We start from the raw sequence: 27188 nt of genomic DNA on the forward strand, positions 1-27188 counted from the left end.
ATAGTTCTTATTATTTTGAGATACGTCCCATCAATACCTAGTTTATTGAGAATTTTTAGCATGAAGGGCTGTTGAATTTTGTCAAAGGCCTTTTCTGCATCTATTGAGATAATCGTGTGGTTTTTGTCTTTGGTTCTGTTTATATGATGGGTTATGTTTATTGATTTGCATGTGTTGAAGCAGCCTTGCATCCCAGGGTTGAAGCCAGCTTGATTGTGATGGATAAGCTTTTTGATGTGTTGCTGGATTCAGTTTGCCAGTATTTTATTGAGGATTTTTGCATCGATGTTCATCGGGGATATTGGTCTAAAATTCTCTTTTTTTGTTGTGTCTCTGCCAGGCTTTGGTATCAGGATGATGCTGGCCTCATAAAATAAGTTAGGAAGGATTCCCTCTTTTTCTATTGATTGGAATAGCCCCTCTTTGTACCTCTGGTAGAATTCGGCTGTGAATTCATCTGGCCCTGGACTTTTTTTGTTTGATAGGCTATTAATTATTGCCTCAATTTCAGAGCCTGTTATTGTTATATTCAGGGATTCAACTTCTTCCTGGTTTACTCTTGGGAGGGTGTATGTGTCCAGGAATTTATCCATTTCTTCTAGATTTTCTAGTTTATTTGTGTAGAGGTCTTTATAGTATTCGCTGATAGTTTGTATTTCTGTGGAATCTGTGGTGATATCCCCTTTATCATTTTTTATTGTGTATATTTGATTCTTCTCTCTTTTCTTCTTTATTAGGCTTGATAGTGGTCTATCAATTTTGTTGATCTTTTCAGAAAACCAGCTCCTGGATTCATTGATTTTTTTGAAGGGTGTTTTGTGTCTCTATCTCCTTCAGTTCTCCTCTGATCTTAGTTATTTCTTGCCTTCTGCTAGCTTTTGAATGTGTTTGCTCTTGCTTCTCTAGTTCTTTTAACTGTGATTTTAGGTGTCAATTTTAGATCTTTCCTGCTTTCTCTTGTGGGCATTTAGTGCTATAAATTTTCCTCTACACTCTGCTTTAAATGTGTCCCAGAGATTCTGGTATGTTATGTCTTTGTTCTCATTGGTTTCAAAGAACATCTTTATTTCTGCCTTCATTTTGTTATGTACCCAGTAGTCATTCAGGAGCAGGTTGTTCAGTTTCCATGTAGTTGAGCAGTTTTGAGTGAGTTTCTTAATCCTGAGTTCTAGTTTGATTGCACTGTGGTCTGAGAGACAGTTTGTTATAATTTCTGTTCTTTTACATTTGCTGAGGAGTGCTTTACTTCCAACTATGTGGTCAATTTTGGAATAAGTGTGATGTGGTGTTCAGAAGAATGTATATTCTGTTGATTTGGCGTGGAGAGTTCTGTAGATGTCTATTAAGTCCGCTTGGTGCAGAGCTGAGTTTAATTCCTGGATATCCTTATTAACTTTCTGTCTCATTGATCTGTCTAATGTTGACAGTGGGGAGTTAAAGTCTCCTATTATTATTGTGTGGGAGTCTAAGTCTCTTTGTAGGTCTCTAAGGACTTGCTTTATGAATCTGGGTGCTCCTGTAGTGGGTGCATATGCATTTAGAATGGTTAGCTCTTCTTGTTGAATTGATCCCTTTACCATTATGTAATGGCCTTCTTTGTCTCTTGATCTTTGTTGGTTTAAAGTCTGTTTTATCAGAGAGTAGGATTGCAACCCCTGCTTTTGTTTTCCATTTGCTTGGTAGATCTTCCTCCATCCCTTTATTTTGATCCTGTGTCTGTCTCTGCACATAAGATGGGTCTCCTGAATACAGCACACTGATGGGTCTTGACTCTTTATCCAATTTGCCAGTCTGTGTCTTTTAATTGGAGCATTTGGCCCATTTACATTTAAGGTTAATATTGTTATTTGTGAATTTGATCCTGTCATTATGACGTTAGCTGGTTATTTTGCTTATTAGTTGATGCAGTTTCTTCCTAGCATCAAAGGTCTTTACAATTTGGTATGTTTTTGCAGTGGCTGGTACCGGTTGTTTCTTTCCATGTTTAGTGTTTCTTTCAGGAGCTCTTGTAAGGCAGGCCTGGTGGTGACAAAATCTCTCAGCATTTGCTTGTCTGTAAAGGATTTTATTTCTCCTTCACTTATGAAGCTTAGTTTGGCTGGATATGAAATTCTGGGTTGAAAATTCTTTTCTTTAAGAATGTTGAATACTGGCCCCCATTCTCTTCTGGCTTGTAGAGTTTCTGCCGCAAGATCTGCTATTAGTCTGATTGGCTTCCCTTTGTGGGTAACCCGACCTTTCTCCCTGGCTGCCCTTAACATTTTTTCCTTCATTTCAACTTTAGTGAATCTGACAATTATGTATCTTGGATTTGCTCTTCTTGAGGAGTATCTTTGTGGTGTTCTCTGTATTTCCCGAATTTGAATGTTGGCCTGCCTTGCTAGGTTGGGGAAGTTCTCCTGGATAGTATCCTGCAGAGTGTTTTCCAACTTGGTTCCATTCTCCCCGTCACTTTCAGGTACACCAATCAGACGTAGATTTGGTCTTTTCACATAGTCCCATATTTCTTGGAGGCTTTGTTCGTTTCTTTTTATTCTTTTTTCTCTAAACTTCTCACTGCATTTCATTCATTTGATCTCTAATCACTGATACCCTTTCTTCCACTTGATTGAATCAGCTACTGAAGTTTGTGCATGCGTCACCTAGTTCTCATGTCATGGTTTTCAGCTCCATCAGGTTATTTAAGGTCTTCTCTACACTGTTTATTCTAGTTAGCCATTCGTCTAATCTTTTTTCAAGGTTTTTAGCTTCTTTGCGATGGGTTCGAACATCCTCTTTAGCTTGGAGAAGTTTGTTATTACCAATCGTCTGAAGCCTTCTGCTCTAAACTTGTCAAAGTCATTCTCCATCCAGCTTTGTTCCATTGCTAGCGAGGAGCTGTGTTCCTTTGGAGGAGGAGAGGCACTCTGATTTTTGGAATTTTCAGCTTTTCTGCTCTGGTTTCTCCCCATCTGTGTGGTTTTATCTACCTTTGGTCTTTGATGATGGTGACGTACAGATGGGGTTTTGGTGTTGATGTCCTTTCTGTTTGTTAGTTTTCCTTCTAACAGTCAGGACCCTCAGCTGCAGGTCTGTTGGAGTTTGCTGGATGTCCACTCCAGAACCCGTTTGCCTGGGTATCACCAGCGGAGGCTGCAGAACAGCAAATATTGCAGAACAGCAGATGTTCCTGCCTGATCCTTCCTCTGGAAGCTTCCTCTCAGAGGGGCACCCGGCCGAATGAGGTGTCAGTCGGCCCCTACTGAGAGGTGCCACCCAGTTAGGCTACTCGGGGGTCAAGGACCCACTTGAGGAGGCAGTCTGTCCGTTCTCAGATCTCAAACTCCATGCTGGGAGAACCACTACTCTCTTTAAAGCTGTCAGACAGGGACGTTTAAGTCTGCAGAAGTTTCTGCTGCCTTTTGTTCAGCTATGCCCTGTCCCCAGAGGTGGAGTCTACAGAGGCAGGCAGGCCTCCTTCAGCTGCAGTGGGCTCCACCCAGTTCGAGCTTCCTGCCTGCTTTATTTACCTACTCAAGCCTTAGCAATGGCGGATGCCCCTTCCCCAGCCTTGCTGCTGCCTTGCAGTTCTATCTCAGACTGCTGTGCTAGCAGTGAGCAAGGCTCTGTGGGCGTGGGACCCTCCGAGGCCAGGTGCAAGATATAATCTCCTGGTGCGCCGTTTGCTAAGACCATTGGAAAAGCGCAGTATTAGGGTGGGAGTGTCCCAATTTTCCATGTACCGTCTGTCACGGCTTCCCTTGGCTAGGAAAGGGAATTCCCCGACCCCTTGTGCTTCCCAGGTGAGGTGATGCCTCGCCCTGCTTCGGCTCACGCTTCATGGGCTGCACCCACTGCCCAACAATCCCCAGTGAGATGAACCCGGTACCTCAGTTGGAAATGCAGAAATCACCGGTCTTCTGCATTACTCATGCTGGGAGTTGTAGATGGGAGCTGTTCCTATTCAGCCATCTTGGACGGGCAAGTGTCCTACTTTCTTATATGTGAATTCTGAAATGCAAGGTCCTAACTGCACTCCCTGCCACAAGACAGACAGGATTGCACTACAGGACCTCACAAAGAGGAAAAAAAATGTATACACTCTTGGATCCAAGGGTTTATAGAAACAGAAAGTCAGTGCAGAAGGACTCTGGACTCTGGGATGGTAGAAATAGATTTTATTTTTTCAGACAGAGTCTCACTTTGTGCCCAGGCTGGAGAGCAGTGGCATGATCTTGGCTCACTTCAGCCTCCACCTCCTGAGTAGCTGGGATTACAGACACATGCCACCATGACCAGCTAATTTTTGTATTTTTAGTAGAGATGGGATTTCACCATGTTGGCCAGGCTGGTCTCGAACTCCTGACCTCAAATGATCTGCCTGCCTTGGCCTCCCAAAGTGCTGAGATTACAGGCATGAGCCACTGTGCCCAGCCAGATCTTTTGTTTTTATAATACAAATCACAGAAAGTAAATCTTAGTGTCTGGCTGAAGGAAAAAAGTAGATCCAGATGTCCATCAGTATGACAATGGGTAACTACCTTGTGGTATATTCATAAAAGTGAATAATATTCAGCAGTGAAAAACAGATGAAGTAGAGCTACATGTATAAACATGGATAATTAGAAGTTAAGTGAAAAATGTAATTTGCCTAATAATCTTTCTCTGTACAATGTACCATTTATTTAAGGGTATAAACATGAAACAACACTATATGTGATTTGTGGATACATACAAACATAATAAATGTATAAAAACGTGGGCAACAAGGAAGTCAACTACTTTAGAGTAGAGGTTCCCCTTGTAGATGGTTGGGGGAGATGAATCTTATTCAGGAAGGGTACATAGAGGACAACTAAATCAATAATATTCAAATTTATTAAAGCTGTATGATAGGTGCAGAGGTGCTAATTTTTTAAATATTTTACTGTATGTTTAAAACTTTAAGTGTAAAGAAAAAACTAGGGCAGAAAAACGTTGTTTAAAATGCTCAGAATCCTGGATCACTTATTTTGTGAGTGTGAAAGCTGAGACTGGGAGAGTTCAGTGTTTTGCTTCTCATATACATTTTTGAATTTTATTCAATTATCATACAGCCAAATTGGCTTTTTTGGAAATAAAGTTCTATGAATCTTAAGACATGTATAGATTATTATAATTACTACCACAGACAGGGTTTAGAACTGCTCCATCACTTCTAAAAACTTCTCATACTCTTCCTTTAGTGTGACACCCAGATTTCTAAACCCTGGCAACCACTGACCAGCTCTGCATCACTGTAGTTTTGTCCTTTGGAGAATGTCATACAAATGGAACCTTACAGTATGTAACCTTTAGAGAGTGGCTTTGTTTACTTAGCATAATGCCTTTGAGATTCATCTGAGTCGATACATGTATCAATTGTTTATTCCTTTTTATTTCTGAGTGGTTTTCCATGGTCTGTAGGTACCACAGTTTGTTTATCCATTCAGCCATTGAAGGGTACCTGGCTGCTTCCAGATTTTGTCTATTATGAATAGAGTTGCTGTAAACATTGGTGTAGAGGGTTCCATGTAAACATAAGTTTTCATCTTAGTAGGGAGCCAGGAGCAGAATTATTGAGTTGTAGGGTGAGTACTAGTATTTTTAACTTATGAAAGTTTTTTCTTTTTCTTTTTTTATTAAAAAAAACCTTTATAAGATACCATCAAATAGTTTTCCAAATCAGTGCTTTTACATTTACATTCCTACCAACAGTGTATGAAAATTCCGGTTTCTGCACATTGTTGTTGTTGTTATTATAGCAATTCAGGTGAGAAGTGGCATCTTATTATCGTTTTAGTTTGCATTTCTCTAATGGTAGGGAACATTTTTATCTGCTTATTTGCCGTGAAAACAACATATTCAATAACAACTTCTTTTGGTGAAGTGTCTGTTCACAGTTTTTTCAGCCCTTTTTTTTTCTTCTTCTTTTTTTTTTTTTTTTTTGAGAGGGAGTCTCGCTCTGCCACCCAGGCGTGATCTTGGCTCACTGCAGGCTCCGCCTCCTGGGTTCACGCCATTCTCCTGTCTCAGCCTCCGGAGTAGCTGGGACTACAAGGCACCCGCCACCACGCCCGACTAATTTTTTTTTTTTTTGTATTTTTAGTAGAGACGGGGTTTCATCGTGTTAGCCAGGATGGTCTCGATCTCCTGACCTTGTGATCTGCCCACCTTGGCCTCCCAAAGTGCTGGGATTACAGGCGTGAGCCACCGCGCCTGGCCGAGTTGTGTGTTTTCTTATTGTTGAATTTGAGGATTCTTTATATATTCTGGATAAAAGTTCTTTGTTGGATATGTGATTTGCAAATATTTTATCCCATGTTATATGTTATATAGCTTGTCTTTTCATTGTCTTAAAGTGTCTTTCACAGATCAAAAGTTTTTCATTTTGATTAATGTCAGTTTATCATTTTTTTTTCTTTTATGTATTGTGTTTTTGGTGTCATGTCTAAGAACTGTTTGCTTAACTGAAGATCACAGATTTTTTCATATATTTCCTTCTAAGACTTATAGTTTTATATTTTCTATTTAGATTTATGACTTAGCTTTTATATAAGTTGTGAGGTTTAGGTTAAGTTTGTTATTTTACATATGAATGTCCAATTGCTTCAACCCCATTTACACTATTTTCAAAAATCAAATGATTATATTTGTGTGGGTCAAATTCTGGACTATTATGTTCATTGATTGATGTGTCTATTCTTGGGCAATACTGCATTGTTTTGATTGCTTTAACTTTGTAGTAAGCCTTAAAATCAGGCAATGTGACTCCTTCATTATCTGCTTCTTTTACAGAATTATTTTAGCTATTCCTGTTTCTTTGACCTTCCATATACATTTTAGAGTCAGTCTATCTGTACAATATCCTGTTGGGATTTTGATCAGAATTGCTTTGACTCTATAGATCGTTTTGGTGAGAACTGACATCTTTCCTATGTTGAGCCTTTCAGTCCTTGGACAAGGTATGTCTTTCCATTTATTTAGGTCTTCTTTTATTTTATCAGCATTTTGCCATTCTCAGCATATGGATCCTTTAAATATTTTGTTAGATTTATACCTAAGCATTTCAGTTTTTTGAAACGTTTTAAGTGGTTCTTTCAAAAATGTTGCTTTTCAGTTGTACACTGCTACTGTGTAGAAGTGATTGATTTTTGTGTGTTGACTTTGCATCCTGTGACCTTTAAAAACTAATGTATTTTTTAGGAGCTTTTTTGTAGATTCCTTGGGATTTTCCATACATATAATCACGTCCATTGCAAATAAGGACAGTTTTACTTCTTCCTTTTCAATCTCTATTATTTTTGTTGCCTGATTTCCTCGCTAAAGTTGCCAGTCTAATAGTAGTGGTGAGAGTGGACATCCTTGTCCTGTTTCTAATGTTGTCAGGGGGAGCATTTAGTCTTTCACCATTAAGTATTAGATTAGGCATAGTAATTTTAGGTGCCCTTTATCAGGTTGAGGAAGTTCCCTACATCAGGTTGAGGAAGTTCCCTACTATTCCTAGTTTGATGATAATTTTTATCATGAATAGATACTGAATTTTGACAAAATACCCTTTCTGTATCAGTTGATATGATCACGTACTTTTTAGTCTTTTTTAGTCTTTTCAGCACTGATTTGGTGAATTATATTACTTGAATTTCAAATATTGAACTAACCTTGTGTTACCAGGAGAAAACGCACTTGGTCATAGAGTATTATTCTTTCTTGTTTTTGAGATGGAGTCTTGCTCTGTTGCCCAGGCTGGAGTGCAGTGGCACAATCTCGGCTCACTGCAAGCTCTGCCTCCTGGGTTCACACCATTCTCCTGCCTCAGCCTCCGGAGTAGCTGGGACTACAGGTGCCTGCCACCATGCCCAGCTAATTTTTGTATTTTTTTTTATTTTTATTTTTTTAGTAGAGACGGGGTTTCACCTTGTTAGCCAGGATGGTCTCGATCTCCTGACCTCGTGATCCGCCCACCTCAGCCTCCCAAAGTGTTGGGATTACAGGTGTGAGCCACTGTGCCTGGCCAAGTATTATTCTTTCTATACTGCTACTTCAGATTTGCTAATATTTTACCGAGGATTTTTGTGTCTGTTGTTCATGAGGAATATTGGTCTGTCCTTCCTTCCTTCCTTCCTTCCTTCCTTCCTTCCTTCCTTCCTTCCTTCCTTCCTTCCTTCCTTCCTTCCTTTTCTTCCTGCTTCCTTCTTCTTCCCTCATCTTCTTCTTTTTCCTCTATTTTCTTCTTCTCTTCCTCTCCTTCCTCCCCACTACCCAACTCCTCTAGTTTTGGTATCTGGGTAATGTAGTGATGGACCATTCTGTTTAATTGATTGATGTGTTCATTCTTTCCCCTCTTCAACTCAACATGAGAAATGTTTCCTTCTCTTTTATTTTCTGAACAAGATTGTATAAATATTTGGTAGAATTGGTCACTGAAACTGAGTCTGGAGATTTCTTATTCAGATGATTTTAACTATGAATTCAATTTATTTAATAGGATTATTCAGGTTGTCTTTTTCATCTTGGGTGAGTTTTGGAGTTTGTGGTTTTTGAAGAATATGTCCATTTCATCTAAGTGGTCAAATTTATGTGCATAGAGTTGGTTGGAGTATTCTTTTATAATTTTAATTGCTAGGGTTCTAATATCTTCTTTCATTGCTGATATTGTTAACTTTTTTCCTTCTCTCTTTTTATCCATGTCATTCTACCTAGAAGTTTATAAATTGTATTGACTTTTTTCAAAGACAAACTTTTGGTTTTATTGATTTTTTTTTTTTGAGGCAGTGTCTCACTCTGTCGCCCAAGCTGGAGTGCAGTGGCATGCTCATGGCTCACTGCAGCCTCAACTTCCTGGGCTCAAGTGATTCTCCCACCTCAGCCTTCCAAGTAGCTGGGACTACATGTTTGCACCACTACACCCAGCTAATTTTTTAAATTTTTTTTGTAGAGACAAGGTTTCACCATGTTGCCCAGGCTGGTCTTGAACTCCTGGGCTCAAGTGATCTCCTTGTCTTGGCCTCCCAAAGTGCTGGGATTACAGGCGCGAGGCACTGAGCCCTGCCTCTCTATTGTTTTTCTTTTCCATTTCATTGATCTCTGCTCTTTATTATTTCATTTTTTCTGCTTGCCTTGGATTTATTTTGCTCTTTTTTTTTTTATTCTTAAGGTGGAAGCTTAGATTGCTAATTGGAGACCATTCTTTTTGCCTAATATAAGAATTTCCAGCTGGGTGCAGTGGCTCATGCCTGTAATCCTAGCACTTTGGGAGGCCGAGGTGGGTGGATTGCTTGAGGCCAGGAGATCAAGACCAGCCTGGCCAACATGGTGAAACCCCGTCTCTACAAAAAATACAAAAAAAAAAAAACAACACACCAAAAACTGGGCATAGTGGCGGGCACCTGTAATCTCCTACTTGGGAGGCTGAGGCAGGAGAATCACTTGAACCCGGGAGGCGGACGTTGTAGTGAGCCCACATCCTGCCACTGCACTCCCGTCCTCCAGCCTGGGTGACAGAGTGAGACTGTCTTAAAAAAATTTTTTTCCTGTTACTAGCATGTTTTTGTTGTTGTTGTTCAGTTCAAAATATTTTATAATTTCCTTTGAGAATTCCTATCTATGAATTTGCCTTTCCAGCCATCCAGAGAATTTGTCATCTGTTCCATATCTTTTTGTTCTTGGTTGTTATCAAGTACTAAATTGAAATAGAATTCATCTCATGAAGGATCATAATAGCTTCATTTGTTATGAATAATGTGATATTCATTTACATTGATCTATTAAGGATAATACAGCCACTGTATATTGAGTGCTTATTATATTCTAGGCACTACATTGATCACTTTACATGGTCTTATTTTATTAAATTCTCTAACCCTTTCAGTAGGTACTCTTATTAGTTCAATTAACAATTGTGAGGCAATTGACACATATTTTAAGTGATTTGTCCATAGTCACTTGGCCAGTAAATGGTAGAGATGGGATGGAATGCAGACTTGATTCCAAACCCCCTTAACCATTATACTACATTTCCTCTAGTTATTTCGCTTCTTGCCTTCTCATAAAAATTGTTAGCTTTTTGAGGGCAGATACTGTGTCCTACTTATACTTATCTTCTTTTCCCTACAATACCTGCAACAATGTTAGGCACACAGTAATGGATTGACTAATGTTTGTGGAACTAAATTCAACAAAATTAACTACTGATCTAGAAGAGAATCAAAACCATGGTGCTTGCCATATTGCCTCAGATTCTTACCAGCTAAGCAGACTCAGTGTAGCATCCTATACAAAACCAAAAAACCTTATAGGAAATATTTGTGTCAGTAATAATGGCTATCTTGTGTTCTTTTGTGATGATCAGTCAGATGTGGCCACAAGAGTAGACAGAGGAGAGGGTAAGGAAAAAACAAAGTTTATTATATTCACAGGTCCTAGAGACAAGAGGCCCAGGATACTAGGCAAGGCCACTTGGGAAAGACATTAGGGTGGTCAGGAGGCAGGAGATAGGAGCAAGGAGGAAGTTTTAGGCCACTGCCTTTATTGGGGTTTCCACAGACAAAGCAGGGCAGGGCAGGGCAGGACAGGGTGAATAGTTAAGGATTGGCTAGTTTGAATAATTTCAGCAGGCCTCTAAGCTGTAGGGCTGCACCCTAGTTGTCTGGTGTCTGGCCCTGGGGCAATTAAGGAAGAGGAATATAGCCTCCTGGGGTATAAGGGGCAGATAGAGGAGGTCTGGCTTTGGATTGGTTAGTTTGCATATCAAAGGCATGTTTCTGGCTGAGTACTTGCTGTCTCTAAGAATTGGCTGGAGGATGGGGGTCGGGGTGGGGGCAGGCTGTCTCTAGCCAGAAAGGTTTTTAAAGATATCAAAATATCACAATATACAGAAAATAAAATATATGCTGCATATCAAGCAATTCAACTTTTTCTTGTAATATCATGACTTTTCTTTGCTTCTTGGGAGCACTTCCAGCATGACTGGTGGCACTTCATCTGGATCCCCTGGTGTTATTCAAGGGTTACAGTATCACACTAAACAGGATGGAAAACATGAGGGAAGGGTCGACCCTTGAACAACATGGGTTTGAGCTATGCAGGTCCACTTAGAAGCAGATTTTTTCAATAAATATATTGGAAAAAGGTTTGGGGATTTTTGACAATTTGAAAAAATTTGCAGGCAAGTCTTATAGCCTAGAAATATTGAAAAAGATTAAGAAAAGGTTAAGTATGTCATGAATGAATAAATATATGTAGACACTAGTGTATTTTATAGTTCACTACTCTAAAATATACACAATCTATTACAAAAAGTTAAAATTTATCAAAGCTTATGTACACAAACACTTATAGACTGTACATTGTGCCATCGTAATTGAGAGATGTAAACAGATATAAAGATGCACTATTAAAACATAACTGCATAAAATTAACTGTAGTACATACTGTACTCCTGTAATAATTTTATAGCTGCCTCTTGCAGTGAGCTCAGGTGTTGTGAGTATCCCTTAGAATGCCCTGTGCCCCTGATCATCTCCGAATGGGCTGTTCTTTCTCCAGTAAATGGTTGATCCCAATAAAAAAGTGATCCTTGTGGTTCTCACATTTTTCATCGTGTTTAGTGCAATACCATAAATGTTGAATAACACCAGAGGACCCATACAAAGTGCACTAGTCATGCTGAAGTGCTCCCAAGAAGCAGAGAAAAGTTAAGACATTGCAAGGAAGAGTTGAATTGCTTGATATGCTCCATAGATTGAGGACTGCAGCTGAAGTTACCCACTATTTTAGACGACGATTCATCTTGTGAACAGATGATGCAAACTTATGGTATTGATAAATGTAGTACAGTACTCTAAATGTATTTTCTCTTCCTCATGACTTTCTTAATATTTTCTCTTCTCTGTAAGAATACAATATATAATACATATAACATACACAATTTGTGTTAATTGATCTCAGTAAGGCTTCTGGTCAACAGTAAGCTATTGGTAGTTAACTTTAGAGGAGTTAAAAGTTATAGGCAGATTTTAGACTGCTCAGGAAGTCAGTGCCCCTAACCTCCACATTGTTCAAAGATCAACTGTATATACAATACAATGACCAATACTCTGAGCTGGTAAGGAGGTTTATAAGTATGACTAACCAAATATAAGTCTGCCCCAAGCTCTGCTTTTTGGTTCTGGCCTTCAGTCTGTCCATCTGCTTTCTCTGGACCTCTTTCTCATACTTTGAATTTTTTAAGTAGTTTGTCTCTCATATGATTTTTTTTCTATTCCTTTTTCCCTTCCTGTCCTTCCTTCACTCCTTTCCCTCCCACCTCCCTCCCTCCCTTCCTCTCTCCCTTCCTTCCTTCCTTCCTTCCATTCATCCATCTATCCATCCATCCATCCATCCATCCATCCATCCATCTATCCATCTTGAGGCTTTAGGTGAGTTCTTCACCATTTATTTAACAAATGTTTTATATGAGTCTTACTATATGCCATGCACATTTTAATGCATTTTTTAAATATAATTCCCATAACAATCCTATGAGTTGGGTACTATTATGGTTCCTATTGTACAGATGAGGGAACTCCCTCACAGGACTTTCTAGTGGCCCTATAGCCATTTGCCACACCCATTACAAATTTTTGTGGCAGGCTGGAGGGGGGTATAAAGTTAAAACAAAGGCCTCTGCTTCTGAGTTGGTCAGTCATTTACCTGTAGAGCTGTGCTTTGTCGGTAAAGGGCAGTGTAGTTGTGTGATCAGGATAGTTGCCACAGAACACACAAGGGGTTTAGGCATGATCTTCCTTGCCCCATTGGCACACAAGAACTTTTTCCTTCCTGGCCTGCAGTCTGATACATACACACATAGAAACACATACACACACACACACACGAGAGAGAGAGAGAGAGAGAGAGAGAGAGAGAGAGAGAGAGAGAGAACATATGTAACATTCATGCCATGGATTTAAAGCAGAGTACAATGGCAAAAATACAAGCTTGAAACTTGGCGACATCTGAGCGTGACTTCAGCCTCTGCCACTTATTGTCTGTTTGATCTTGGGCAGATCACTTAATCACTTGGAGCTTTGGTTTTCTCCACTATGAAATGAAGAAGATGATGGTGGTTATAATAAAAACTCTGATGACTGAATGAGATGATATATTTGAATCCTTAGCCCAGTGATTTGCACATAGAAATGTTCAATACATGTTAGAAATGTTTGTGATTATTAATATGCAAGGCTTCTTTATGTATTAAAGATAATTCACCCTCTAGCATATATATAGCTTGTATAAACTGAATTTTGAGAACCCAGAGCAATGCTTGTCTTTATCTAGGGACTTAACTGTTTTGGATCTTGATGTTAGTTTTATCTTCATCTTTGGCCGTCCGTAGGTCCTGATCAGTTCCATCAACCTCAAGATTTAACTTTTGGTGTCCAAATGTCTAATTGGCCCTGTGCAAATGCTGACATTTCTTTTGAGGTCCATGGCAAATCCTGGCACCAGAATCCAGCTTTTTTTTTTTTTTTTTTTGAGATGCAGTCTTGCTTTGTCACCCAGGCCGGAGTGCAATGGCATGATCTTGGCTCACTGCAACCTCTGCCTCCCAGGTTCAAGTGATGCTCCTGCCTCAGCCCCCTGAGTAGCTGGGACTACAGACGCCTGCCACCATGCCCAGCTAATTTTTGTATTTTTAGTAGAGACGGGGTTTCGCCATGTTGGCCAGGCTGGTCTTGGACTCCTGACCTCAAGTGATCCTCCCGCCTCAGCCTCCCAAAGTGCTGGGATTACAGGTGTGAGTCACCACGCCCAGCCCAGAATCCAGCTTTCATCTGGACTGTTGATGTGATTTTTTTTTCCCTTTCCCAGGGTGAGTCTTTATGTTGTGGCTGTCACATAGGAGGGCCCAGGGGCGGGGTTAAGCCAGATTCTACTTCACTGAAGGCCTGGAATGGCTGTTAATAGCTCCTGCTATAGACAGTGAGGCTTGAGCCAGATTTTTTAGTATTCTGTTTGTCAGACACGGGGTGCCACCTTGAATGACACTGCTGAAAAAGGGTTGTGGTAACCTGGCCAGCCCCAGGGAGGTTGGAGTGTCATTGCATTGGTGTGCCTCTTCCCTTTTATGGACCAGGCCAAGCCCTATTAACCTGAAGGAGTGTGATGGCCTTGTGTAGCCAAACAGCCTTTTCCACTTTAGTCATCCTTTGAAATCTTATTAAGCCAGGGGCAGGGAATGAAGAAGGAGGCAGAGAGACTCTTGAAACTAAAAGGAAGGAAAGAGGAACATTCTAACCCTCCACCTGAGGTCATACTTTGGCAGGAGGAAGGGACCAGGGAATTTTATACAAGGCAGCAAGAGAGATATAAGAGTTTGGGGTCTGGAGTCAGATAAACCTGGTTTTGAATTCTGACTCTACTCTCTTATGTGTGGTGTTGACCAGATCACCTCACTTCTCTGAAACTCGTTTCCTTATCAACAAAATGGGAAAAGTAATTGTACCTATCTCAGAAGATTGGTATAAAAATTAAGCAAGAAAGTTCATGTAAAGCAGTTAATCAGATACTTGCCTGGAATATTATTATTTTTCTTCTGGTTCTTGATTAAGGATGCCTGGAATATATTAAGTGCATACCATCACTATTCGCAAAGTTTTGGTGACAAAGAACAATAGGAAGAAACAGCCTAGGGGAAGTGAAAAGCAGTCTTGGGGTTTCTGTGCCATTCTCCGGGGTCTCCTTGTAACATCTTTCAGTCTGTCTCCCTTCCCTTGTTCCCTTTTTCCCTTCTTCCCTTTTTCCCTTCTTCCCTTCTTCCCTCCCCTCCCCTCCCTTCCCCTCCCCAAGTCTTGCTCTGTCGCCCAGGCTGTAGTACAGTGGCATGATCTCGGTTCACTGCAACCTCCGCCTCCTGAGTTCAAGCGATTCTTGTGCCTCAGCCTCCCGAGTAGCCGAGGTTACAGGCGCCTGCCACCATGCCTGGCTAATTTTTGTATTTTTAGTAGAGACGGGGTTTTGCCATATTGTCTAGGGTGGTCTCGAACTCCCGACCTCAGGTTATCTGCCAGCCTCTGCCTCCCAAAGTGCTGGGATTATAGGCATGAGCCACCGCACCCAGCCACATCTCTTAGCGTTACAAACACATCTGTGAGTGCCAAGAGAAGAGCTAAAGTTCTAGGGAGTCTTCAACATGTGGACTGTTTTCCCAGCCAGGGCATAGGAGGTATGGGGTGTGTGTGTGTGTGTGTGTGTGTGTGTGTGTGAGATTGAGATTGAGATTGACATCGACCCCAATCTAGTGTGTGTGTGTGTGTGTGTGTGTGTGTGTGTGTGTGTGTGTGTGTGTGTGTGTGATTGAGATTGAGATTGAGATTGACATCGACCCCCATCTAGTGTTGAGGTCTAAGAGGCATGTTGCCTCGGTGGTGGTTGTCCATGACCCATCAAATCAACGTTTCTTCAAGAGGAACAGACTGTCATTCTTTTCATCTCTCTTAGTAGTAAAGAACCATTTGCCTTTAATAATGAAGGAAGCTACTTAAATCCATCCCCAGAGCCCTCACAAGCAGGGTTTGTTCCTGAGTTAATTGTGCTTGACTTATGAAGGGTTTCTAATATGTATGTATTTTAACAAGTCTGGCATTGGGATTGGGAAACAGTATCATTAACCAGTGCTGGAGACCAGTGGTTTTCTTCTTCTTTTTTCTTTTTTGTTTTGCTTTTAAGTCACAGAGCCCAATATGTAAATGAAAGCCTGGAAGGCTGCCCACTTTTGCTCCTGAGGGCATTTCTAAGAAAGTGGGGAAATATAGTTTGCAAAACACTGCAGTTGGCTTCCTGGGTTGTAGCAATCTTTTTCTGTCTAGGTCTCTGTTTGGGGAAAAGGATTATACATGACAGTGTAAATAAGCAGCCATGTTATAATAAATAGGTTTCTACTGTCATAACAGAACACTTACCTCCCGCAGTTCCCCTTTTCTAATGCCGCCCAAGCTGTAGCAGTTGAAGCCGTTGATTGGGACTGACTGAATGTTTAGGGAACACAGAGCTCATTATTTAATAAAGTGTTGTAACCAAAGTATGTTCAGGAAGTGTTCAGGGGATTCTGAGCCAGTGATGGTGCTCTTCAGAACATTTCAGTTAATACAAAATATGCCACTGTTAATTCATTTTGTGCAAACTCCAGTGCCATTTTCCACAGAGAGCAACTTGTATACATAGTTCTCTTCCATATGCTGTGGCTTAACCTGACATGTCTTTTTTCTCCCTTTGTATCAGGGTCTGAGTATGACCTGAACTTTATCTTTCTCCCCCTCTAGGCTACAGATGCACATGTTGAATGGAGCTCTTCTGGCATTGCTGTTTCCTGTGGTAAACACTCGGCTGGTAAGTAGCCTCTTCTAGGAATGTAACAGCAACATCCAAAGCAGTACTTGCCTATATGCCCATGTGATTTTAAAAATATACATATAGCTGGCCAGGCGCGGTGGCTCACACCTGTAATCCCAGCACTTTGGGAGGCCGAGGCGAGTGGATCACTTGAGCTCAGGAGTTTGAGACCAGTCTGGCCGACATGGTGAAGCCCCATCTCTACTAATAATACAAAAATTAGCCAAGCATGGTGGTATTTGCCTGCAATCCCAGCTACTCGGGAGGCTAAGGCAGAAGAATCGCTTGAACCTGGGTGGCAGAGGTTGCAGTGAGTCAACATTGTGCCACTGCACTCCAGCCTGGGCGACAGAGCGAGACTCGGTCTCAAAAAAATAAAAAAATAAAATAACCAGGGCAGACCAAAGCCTATACAAACTCTTGGAGAGGTTTAATGGAAAGAAAGCAGCTTTCAGGTGTTCTAAGGGGCTCTCGTTAGATTCAGCCACATTGGCCTTGAATAATTTGCTGTGGGAGCCTCATAACCTGTCCACTTCTCCAAGGACTTCCTAGGGCAAGAATTAGATTCCTTCCCCATCCACCCAAACCCATAGGCCAGTCTGGACCAAACAGCCCCTCATGGCTAGCAGGGAGAATCCCATGGTCGCAGCGGGCTGGGTGATAAACCAGCCCAGAAAGAAGCAGGAGCTACGAGCCATGTCCTCAGACTCCCAAATGTGAGACTGTGGAGGGATTAGCAGGTCACGTTGAGAAGCTCAGAAAAAGAAATCACTTGTAAAATTATTACTACTGCTTTCTGACTTAAATTTGCCTTAAACATTAAGATCATAGTTTAAATCTTTAATTGATAATCATTTTTGGATAGCATTTTACAGTGTACAAGGTTTTTCGCATAACAGTGTTTGAGGTAGACAGGGCAAGAATTATGGCCTCTTGTTTTACAGAGGAAGAAAATTTTTCCCAGGGAGTAAAATTCCAAGTGGCAGTTAGGATTGGAGCCTAAGCCTCTTGATCCTAAAACCACAGCTATGCTTTGCTCCCTCTCCACAAATATTCCTGTCATCTCCTCCCCACAAATATTCATGTATACCTTTATGATAGTTACAATTTTCAAGATGCATGTCATATATCAGTAGAAATTATAGAGAAAACATTCATCTAAAGCAGCAATTTTGAACCTAGTATGTTCCAGGCTCACCTAATTAGCTTGATTTAATCATTTCCCAATGCAAACATACATCAAAACATCATACTGTATGTACCTTATAAGTACCCACAATTATTTGTCAGTTAAAAATAAAATTAAAAACAAACACTGATGCCCTGCCCCACCCTTGGAGAGGATGAGTTCATGATCCGTGATAAAGCCTGAGCATTGTGTTTTAAAAAGTTCCCCAGGTGATTCTAGCGTGGAGTGGGAGTTGAGAACCACTGATTTCATGCAATGATTCTGAAACGTAATGTTCATAGAAATCAACTGAAGGGCTTGTTAAACATGAGGCTTGTCAGGCCCCATCCCCAGAGGGTCTGATTGAGACAGTCTGCAAGTAATGGCAGGGACTGAATGTTTGTAACGAGTCCCCAAATGATGCCAATGCCGGGGTCCTTAGACCATTCTTGGAGAATCACTGTCCCAGGTGTTCGTAACTCACAGTTACTCCAAGTGTGTAACTCAAAGTGTGGTCCTAGGATCAGCATCACATGGGTGTTGCTTGTTAGACATGCAGAATTTCAGGGGCCACCTGCAGACCACCTGCATCAGAATGTGCATTTTAACAGGACTCCCAAGGTAGCTTATATGGACTAGACCTTTTCTGCCAAGGACCCCAAAGCATCTTACAGATAAAGCATTTGAGCTCTTGATGGAGGGGAACATCTGTGTTGGGGAGGGCAGTGGGCACAGCCTCTGTCTTAATTGTCAGGGTGCACTTGGTTCAACATTCCCCTGTGAGCTGGGATCAGTAGGCACAGGCCGCTGACACAGGCACTGTTGCCCTGCCTTCTACATCTCCCACAGTCTGTGACTTGCCTGACTTCACCTGGTGAACTGTAGAATCAGAATTCCTGACTTGGTCTCAGAGTTAGACGGGATAATTCCAAAGAATGGTAAAAATAAACCAAATTGAGAAACTTAACAGTTAACAAAAAACGGTGAATTTCCCATACCACAGCATAAGTCCTTCCTGCCTCAGGGATGTGGAACAGGGTTGGAGCAGAAGTTACTTCCTGCTTGTGGAGGTAACCTGCTAGGGCAGAAAAGTAGATCCAATGCTATCTTATCATCTCTCTGCTCCCCCTTGTACCTGTTTTCTCAGGAGACTGAGAAGTCAGGCAGATAGAGAGCTGCTTTCTCAAATTTCAGCAGCTCTATCAGATCCCAGAAAAGGAAGGTGCATCAGAAAATCTCCCCCTAGGCTAATAGAGTTAGTGATCCTGAATTGGGGTGTTTCCAGCCCACAACTCTGGCCAAACAGCACTTGCCGAGGTGGATAGATATAGTTCCTCTAGACAGGCCACCTTCAGCTCTCTTTCTAGTAGGACCTTTCCCCCAATGAAAACCAAATAACCTTCTTCTTGCAAAGCCATTGAACATAAACAGGAATTTTGATTCTCATTGTAGAAGCATGAGAATGAAGGCCCCAAAATGCTCCATTACATACCTGAAATCAGTTAGAAAGCTGGTGGTGAAGTTTTCATTCAGTCAATATTGTTACACAAAAGGTACATATCTCCCTGGGTCTGCTGAAGTATCCTTAGTCCCTTTATCAATAACAGTAGCGGTTGCTGGGTGCAGTGGCTCACACCTGTCATCCCAGCTACTCAGGAGGCTGAGGTGGGAGTATCACTTGAGGCCAGGAGTTTGAGACCAACCTGAGCAGCACAGTGAGAACTCATTTCTAAAAAAAAATTTAAAAATCAGCTGAGCCTGGTGGCTCACACCTGTAATCCCAGCACTTTGGGAGGTGGAGGCAGGCAGATCACGAGGTCAGGAGATCGAGGGCAGCATGATGAAACCCCGTGTGTACTAAAAATACAAAAATTAGCTGGGCGTGGTGGCATATGCCTGTAATCCCAGCTACTTGGGAGGCTGAGGCAGGAGAATCACTTGAACCCAGCAGGTGGAGATGGCAGTGAGCCGAGATCACGCCACTGCACTCCAGCGTGGCAACAGAGTGAGACTCCGCCTCCAAATAAATAAACAAATAAATAGAAATTAACTGGGCATGGTGGTGCAAGCCTGTAGTCCAGGCTGCTTGAGACTTCCGCCCTCCCTCCTGAGGTGGGAGGATCGCTTTATCCTAGGAGTTCAAGGCTGTAGTGATTTATGATCATGCCATTGCGCACCAGCCTAGGCAACAGAGTGAGACTCCATCTCTAAAAAAATAAAAAGTAACAGTAGCAGCACTATCAGCTGCTGATTCTTGAGTGCTTACTATGTGCCACTGTTCTAAGTGCTTTACATGGCTTAGATTTATTTAATCGTTGCAATAAACTTATGAGGCAAGGTACTGTTATTATTCCCAAGATCACAGTGCGCCAGCAAGGTTAGTTTCTTCTGAGGCTTCTCTTTGGTTTGCAGATGGCCACCCTCATGCTGCCTCTTCACTTGGTCCTTTCTCTACACACATATCCCTAGTGTCTCTTGTTTAGCCAAATTTCCTCTTATAAGGACACACATCTGATTGCATAGAGCCCACTGTAATGGCCTCCTTTGAACCTAATCACCTCTTTGAAGGCCCTTTCTGCAAATACTGTACAGTCACATTCTGAAGTACTGAGAGTTAGGGCTCCAACATATGAATTTTGGGGGGACAAAATTCAGCTCATAGCACCCATACTACCCTACATAGAAACCATTGTTTCTTCCCCTCACCCTGCTTTCCTTCCTCCCTCCCTCCCTTCTGCCTTTCCGTCCTCCTTCCTTTTCCCCCATCTCATAGCAGATGTGCTGGTGTATCTGTTACATTAACAGCTAATACTTTCCAAATAAATGTGAGGCTGTAGTCAACTAACTTATCAAAAATGTTCAAGTAACTTCTCCTGACATTGAAACTTCTTTGTTGGGCTGTCTCTTAACTAGTGATTCCAGTCAATCTGGTCAATCTTTGTGCTCTTTTTCTAAAGTGATGCTTAGAAAAGCTGGGAATGTCTCCATTTGCCTATGTATTTGCAATTGGTTTAGGTCTAGTTCTTTTAGATGGTTGGGACCCCTCTTGGACTACTCTGGCTTTAGGGCTTTTTGCCTTGCAGCCCCTTAGTTGAGCTCAGATTGACTTAACATGAGACACATGAGGATTGGCAACTCTTTCTTAAACCTAATGATCCAATCAGGTTGGAAGCCAGCTTTTGACTTTTGCCCTTCCTTCTTGGCCCTTTATCTTTTTAATTATTTTATTTTTTTGCTCATTAGCAGTAATGAGGAAGCAAGAAAAATAAAATGAACTGATTAGTGTGTGTACTGGTACCATAGACATACATATACTCACATACACAAAGACAGAGTGACAGGGCATTGGAAGTAGTTGTGACAGTCAGCTAAAGGATTTGGGGCCCTCAGTGAATTTCCATGTGTTCTACTCTGCCCTGTGACTTACTGGCACCGGGATTTGCAAATCAGCTAGAGAATGCCTAGGCTTCAGTTTCTCTGGGTTCTCCATCTTTAAAGCTGAACCCTAAAAGGACTGTGTATTCCAGTGGCCCATATTACAAGTAAGTGCTCTTTACACCTAGGATTCTGGAAAAAGGTCTTTTTCTAGATTCAGATGAATTATATTAAAGGGCGATTTCCAGTGATATGCCCTTTTGTTTCTTGGAGTGAAGGAGGGGAAGTACATGATGAACCTATTGATTATTAGATTAGCAGGGAGCTCAAAGCTTGTCTGATGTCATCTTATCTCCCAGAGGGTAAATTTAGGAGGATAAATGACGAGTTTCAGTAGTCAAGGTGGGTGTCCCCAGAACCCATATCTCTTGACTGAGACTTCAGAATTATTTTTCTATTCCATGAATGAAATTCAGGGAGAGTTTGTGTGCTGGTGATAGAGTCTCTTCCTTGATAAATGCACAAACACACAATTTTGCAGACAATTTCAGGAGGGACACAGACTACAACTTCCTCTCCTAGCCCCTCTCCCCTCTGTAAGCCCACCTATGGATCCCATGTTAATGTCTTCCTGCCTAGGCTACAAATAGTTCATAGTTTAGGGAATAGATGTGCTGTCTAGTGTGTGAGTTCCTTGTTATAGCCACTGGCCATTTGTCCTGATGGTGATACTGGGTTCCTTATCTATACCCGTGACTTTGCAAAGAATATCATCCAATCCAGGATAAACCACTTTCAGGAAATTAAAGCCAAGAAGTGGAAGCTAAGTAGGGTGTCCATGGAACCTGGTTACAGATTAGATTTTCAGTTACAGTACTCACGTGCAAAGCTAGTGATCTGGCCCTGAAATGAGACACTGGGCCCATGCTGCAACTTCAGTGCTCTGCTTTTCACCCTTTAACCCCCATGAGAGTTTCTTCTGAATGCAGAATGTTGTTAGCAAGGGAGACTGGATACAGAAAAGAAAGTGAAGATACTATATCAGCCCTCTTCCCAGACCAAAAACTCTAGCCTGGCCTGCATTTGTGTTTGTACCCATCTGTCTTCTACTAGGAGAAGCATGATAATTATTCTTTTCATCAAGCTCCTTTCTTCTTCAAGGCCTAAAGCCTCAAGTACATTATTATCTTATTATCAAACTTGCCCATTATTATATATCCATGTTGATCTATTATGTTAGTTCCTTTTTACCCCCTTTACTACCACTCTCCTTTTGCCCAGTTCTTTTTGCTCTGTTGGATGGGATGGTTCTTTTGAGTATTCCTAACTTTCAGACTGAGTGGAAGAAGATAGTAATGATTCTGTCATTACTGGGGTGTCTAGCCTCCATTCACAAACATTATATTGATGTTCTTGGGATGCAGCTTTTCCACTGACACACCTTGTACCCATGTGTGCTGCTGGAAAAACCTTGTTGTCACCAATGCAGATAGGCTTGAAAATCTCACTCTTTGCTAATTGGCACATCGAAATGTGCTAGTTGACCTAGAAAAGTTATTTCTGTGACTGGCAAATTGGGCTATTTTAAAAAGTTAATAGTTTGGATTTTGGACCTGAACTGAGGACAGAATGTCCCTTTATTATCCTGAGGGTTCTTAAAGCATACAAAGCTTGGTTTCAAAAGAGGTATTAATTTTCTAAAGAATTGAGTGAGGCACAGTAGTGCCTCAACCTTCTGCAAAGGCCAGTGTGTTTCTGATCAGATGAATGCATTGTGTCTGAGGATGTGGGGGGTATTGAGATGAGTTTGGGATTCCTGGTCCAAACCAAATTCTAGGGACTATCCTAGAATATGTCAGCTTACTAGCTTTATTTTAAGACTAAGCTTTGAGGGTCTTAAATCCTCGATGAATCCAGCCTAGATCACACCAGTCAATCCACAGATTTTTATTGAGCACTTTCCTGTGTTAAGTATCGTGCCATGTGCTGCAGAAGATACAAAAACAACCAGTGTACATTCCTGGTCCTCAAAGAACTTACAGTTTAGTTAGAAAGATAAAGTATAAATGCCTGAAAAGTTATGGCAATATTAAAGTTGAAAACATGAAAAAGGAAAAATCATGGTTGGGCACGGTGGCTCATACCTGTAATCCCAACATTTTGGGAGGTCAAGGCAGGAGGATTGCTTGAGCCCAGGAGTTTGAGACCAGCCTGAGCAACATATAAGACCCTGTCTTTACAAAAAATAAAAAATTAGCTGGGCGTGGTGGCACATGTTTATAATCCAAGCTACTTGAGACTCAAGGCTGAGGTGGGAAGACGGCTTGAGCCCAGGAGGTCGAGGCGGTGGTGAGCTATGGCCAACACTACTGCACTTCAGTCTGGGTGACAGAGCAAGACCCTGTCACAAATAAAAAAGTAAAAATTACAAGGCATTCAGGCTTGACTGCTAAATTGCAGTTGCTCTATGTTTCAAGAAATGGGAAAAAGATTAATATTAGCATTCACTGAGCCCATACTATTTTCCAGGTAATTTACACATATATTATTCAATTCTCATAAGAAACCCATTTTACATATGAGGAAACTGAGGTTCAGATCAGATTAAACGACTTGCTCAGAGTTACATCATTTGTAAGTGCTAAAGCTAAACCTGTGCACTTTGTACCTTAATACACAGCCTCCTGGAGTAAGTGGTCTGGAAAGGCTTCATGAAGAAATAAAGCCTGAGCCAAGCCTTGAGGGATGGTTAGAATGTGCATGCAAATTGCATAGGAAGGAGGCTGTTCAAGCTAAGGGAACACATGGACATGGAGGCAGAAAATAGTCAACTAAGTATTGAGATTCTGAAGAGCAGGGTGGGAGTCAGGGATTCCAGTTGTACACAGAGACATTACCACTTATTTGCAAATCACAAGAAGACACTGTTTCTGTCATGTCTCTTAACCCTTACAGTATTTAGATTTTGTGTACATTTCCTATCTTTTCAACCTCCACAAATAAGAATTTCTTATGTGTGGATGGGACTTTGGAATCAGAATAGCTCTTTTACACATATCTCACCCTAGTGTAGTTGTTAAGGGGATTGGCTCAGGGATCAGATTCTCTAGGTTCATGTTCTGGCTGGGCCACTCCCTTGTGTGTGTGTGTGTGTGTGTGTGTGCGCGCGCACGTGTGTGTGTGTGGTGTGTGTGTGTGTGTGAAGGGGGGGCAGGGGTGGGAGACAGAGAAAACACAAGGAGAACAAACTTGTGCAAGTTACTTATCCTCTGTGGACCTCAGTTCTCTCATCTATAAAATGGGGGTGATAACGGTGCCTATTTCATAAAGCTATTGTGAGGATTAAGTTAGTTAATGTGTGTAAAGCAAATAACATTGCACTGTTAGCCATTATTAGTCTTTGATCCTCACCAAAACCCTGTGAAGTGTGTATTAGCATGTCCATTTTACAGACAGAGCCTTAGAAAGTTTAAGTAACTTGTACAGGGGGGCACACAGGAAGTGACAGAACTAGCATGAAAACTTTGGTCTTTCTGATACCAAAGGTCATCATACCAAAGGAAGGTTTGGTCTTCTCCTTTCCTAGTTATTTAGATTGATTTTTAAGTATTCAGCCATATGACCGCCTTTTGGTAAATTTTATACAGTATCGATTAGCAATTTGGGGGCTTAATTTTACTTTTAGGATTTTTTTGTTACAGAAATAGTAGATGCTCGTGACTACAGTAGCAATAATATATTGTATATTTCAAAGTAGCTAGAAGAGAGGACTTGAAATGTTTCTAACACATAGAAATGATAAATACTCAAGGGCATGGATACCCCAAATACCCTGAATTGATCATTGCACATTCTATGCATGCAAAAAATACTCACATGCACTCCATAAATCTGTAAAATATTATGTATCAATAAAAGGAAAAATATTTTTTAAAAAATGAGATATGTGAAATATAGTGAATTATTTCAGATAAGTTCTAGGAAAAAAAATAATACATGGTCATTGAAAAGTAACTCAGAGGACTATAAAGAAAAAGCTAATCATTTTACCAGCTTTTAGTCCTGTTGCCTCAAGGGTAAATTGTGTTAAAAGTATCTTTTTACACTTATCCTTTGCTTGTACATGGAGATTAAAGATTTTCATATTTCTAGGATTGTTGGTTTATTTGGGTTCCAGCTTCTTACACACTTGGAATTCTACAAATACCACTCCAGTATATTTCTTTCTCTTTTTTTTGAAGTCTCAGTCTGCCACCCAGGCTGGAGTGCAGTGGTGTGGTCTTGGCTCACTGCAACCTTTGCCTCTCAGGTTCAAGTGATTCTCCTGCCTCAGCCTCCCAAGTAGCTGGGGTCACAGGCATGCGCCACCACGCCCGGCTAATTTTTGTATTTTTAGCAGAGGCGGGGTCTCACCATGTTGGCCAAGCTGGTCTTGAATTCCTGACCTCAAATGATCCACCTGCCTTGGCCTCCCAAAGTGCTGTGATTACAGGCGTAAGCCACCACGCCTGGCCCAGTATATTTCTTTGTTTAACTTAAACACTAGATAATCAGTAATCTCTTCAGGCATGGACATAACTCATTTCATCCATAGTTTGGTTGGACTATATATTCATATATTCCGCCTATTCTCTGTGGGTAAGGACAGTGTCTTTTTTCTTTCAAGTGAGCAGTTTAATAGGATAAAAATATTGGGGACCACTGAACTACTTCAAACCCCTCATGTTACACAAAAAATAGACACAGAGAGATTTGTTCCAGGGTCCACTGTTAGATAATGGTAAGCTGAAGTACAGACTTAGAATTCCCGTTTGTTTACTTCAAATCCAGGACTCTTTTCTGCTTTGCCATTCTCGTTATTCCCGAGTTCTGGAGACCATAGTTTCCACAGAGTGCATGTGCAAGTGGATTATCGCTGGACACCAAATTCCAAATGTTCAAGTACACATCATTTCAGTACACACACATGTGGCTAGTGTCCTTTCCAACCTTTGCCAAAGTACCACCTCACTTTATGAGGCAAAATGTGTAATGGAGTCAAAGTCTGAAGAACCAAGCAGTAGATTATAGAGCATGGATAGAGATCTATAATAAATACTTCAAAGTTCAAAAATGGCGACATTTGATTCATTGTGAATTGACTTGTAGAAAGCCCCATTGGAGCTGAGGACAAGTGTCTTTTGTTTTGTGGCTGCCCCTACATAGTCTTGTACTTAGCACATGGTAGATATCTATAGATAGAATAAATGAATTCATCAGCCAACCTGAACCTCTATGTTGCTTAGGGAAATTCTGGGGATCCCTCTCATGTATGTCCTGGGATCTTGGGTGCGAAGACAGAGGGGTGATAGATAATATTTTTTTCCAGGAGAATTTTTTTTTCAACCACCTAAAATAATGCCATTTTCTTGATTACAACAAAAGACATATTTACTGTTGAAAATTTGTGAAATATAGAAAAGTATAAATTTTTAAAAAATCATCACCAATGCAAAGGTGATTATTTTTCTGGACACTGAAAAAAAAGGAGGAGGCTTTGTGCCTTTTGTCTTTATACATTTATGTATCATTTCTTTACGGAAGTAATAGATGTTCAAAACAGAAAAAAATGGAGGCCAGGTGCAGTGGCTCCCACCTGTAATCCCAGCACTTTGGGAGGGCAAGGCAGGAGGATCACTTAAGCACAGGAGTTTGACACAAGCCTGGGCAACATAGTGAGACCCCATTTCTTAAAGAAAGTAAGGAAGGGAGGGGAGGGGAGGGAAAAATAGAATAAAACAAATCATTGAGCAGTAACAACTATTAACATTGTTTGTTACATATTCTGGAAGTCTTTTTGTCTCTTTATAGATGTTAAGAGTTTATAGTGTAGAGGTCAAAAGTACCAATCCTTGAACCAGCTGGTCCATGGTTTTATGGCTGGCTCTTCTACCTGCAGCTGTGTGACCTTGGGTAAGATACCTAACCTTGCTGACCTCATTTTCTTATCTGTAAAATGGTGCTTGGTTGAACGGAGATGATGTGTGGTAAGCACTTAGCCCAGGGCCTGGCGCATAGGAAATAACCAATAAATGTCAGATGCTGTTGTTTTTACTACTATTACTACTATTATCCTAAACACTGAGGAGGTGCATGCCCTTGTTGACGTTAGTCTTTAGAGCTTTGACCCCAGCTCCCTGAGCTTTTCAGTGACGGTAATGTGAAGGGGGCTTTGTTTCTGCATTAGCCTTGCTGAGTGAGATTAAAATTCCCAGGCAGGCTTTCCTATCCACAT

At 41.1% G+C, this 27188-nt stretch overlaps 1 protein-coding gene across 9 annotated transcripts in view; it reads left to right on the top strand.

The window, feature by feature from the left end:
• The window catches only part of TMEM164 (transmembrane protein 164), a 175953-nt gene that overhangs the window by 91074 nt on the left and 57691 nt on the right, over positions 1-27188 (top strand). For 7 of the 9 annotated variants that reach the window (XM_063702995.1, XM_031005806.3, XM_004064702.5 and 4 more), the window contains one exon: positions 16302-16368. The exons of the other annotated variants lie outside the window; for them this stretch is intronic. In XM_063702995.1, coding sequence (XP_063559065.1) covers positions 16302-16368 — 67 coding nt within the window. The remainder of the gene's footprint in view (positions 1-16301; positions 16369-27188) is intronic. 9 annotated transcript variants of the gene reach the window in all.

Source organism: Gorilla gorilla, chromosome X (assembly GCF_029281585.2).
Source record: "Gorilla gorilla gorilla isolate KB3781 chromosome X, NHGRI_mGorGor1-v2.1_pri, whole genome shotgun sequence".
Classification (NCBI taxonomy): Eukaryota; Metazoa; Chordata; class Mammalia; order Primates; family Hominidae; genus Gorilla; species Gorilla gorilla.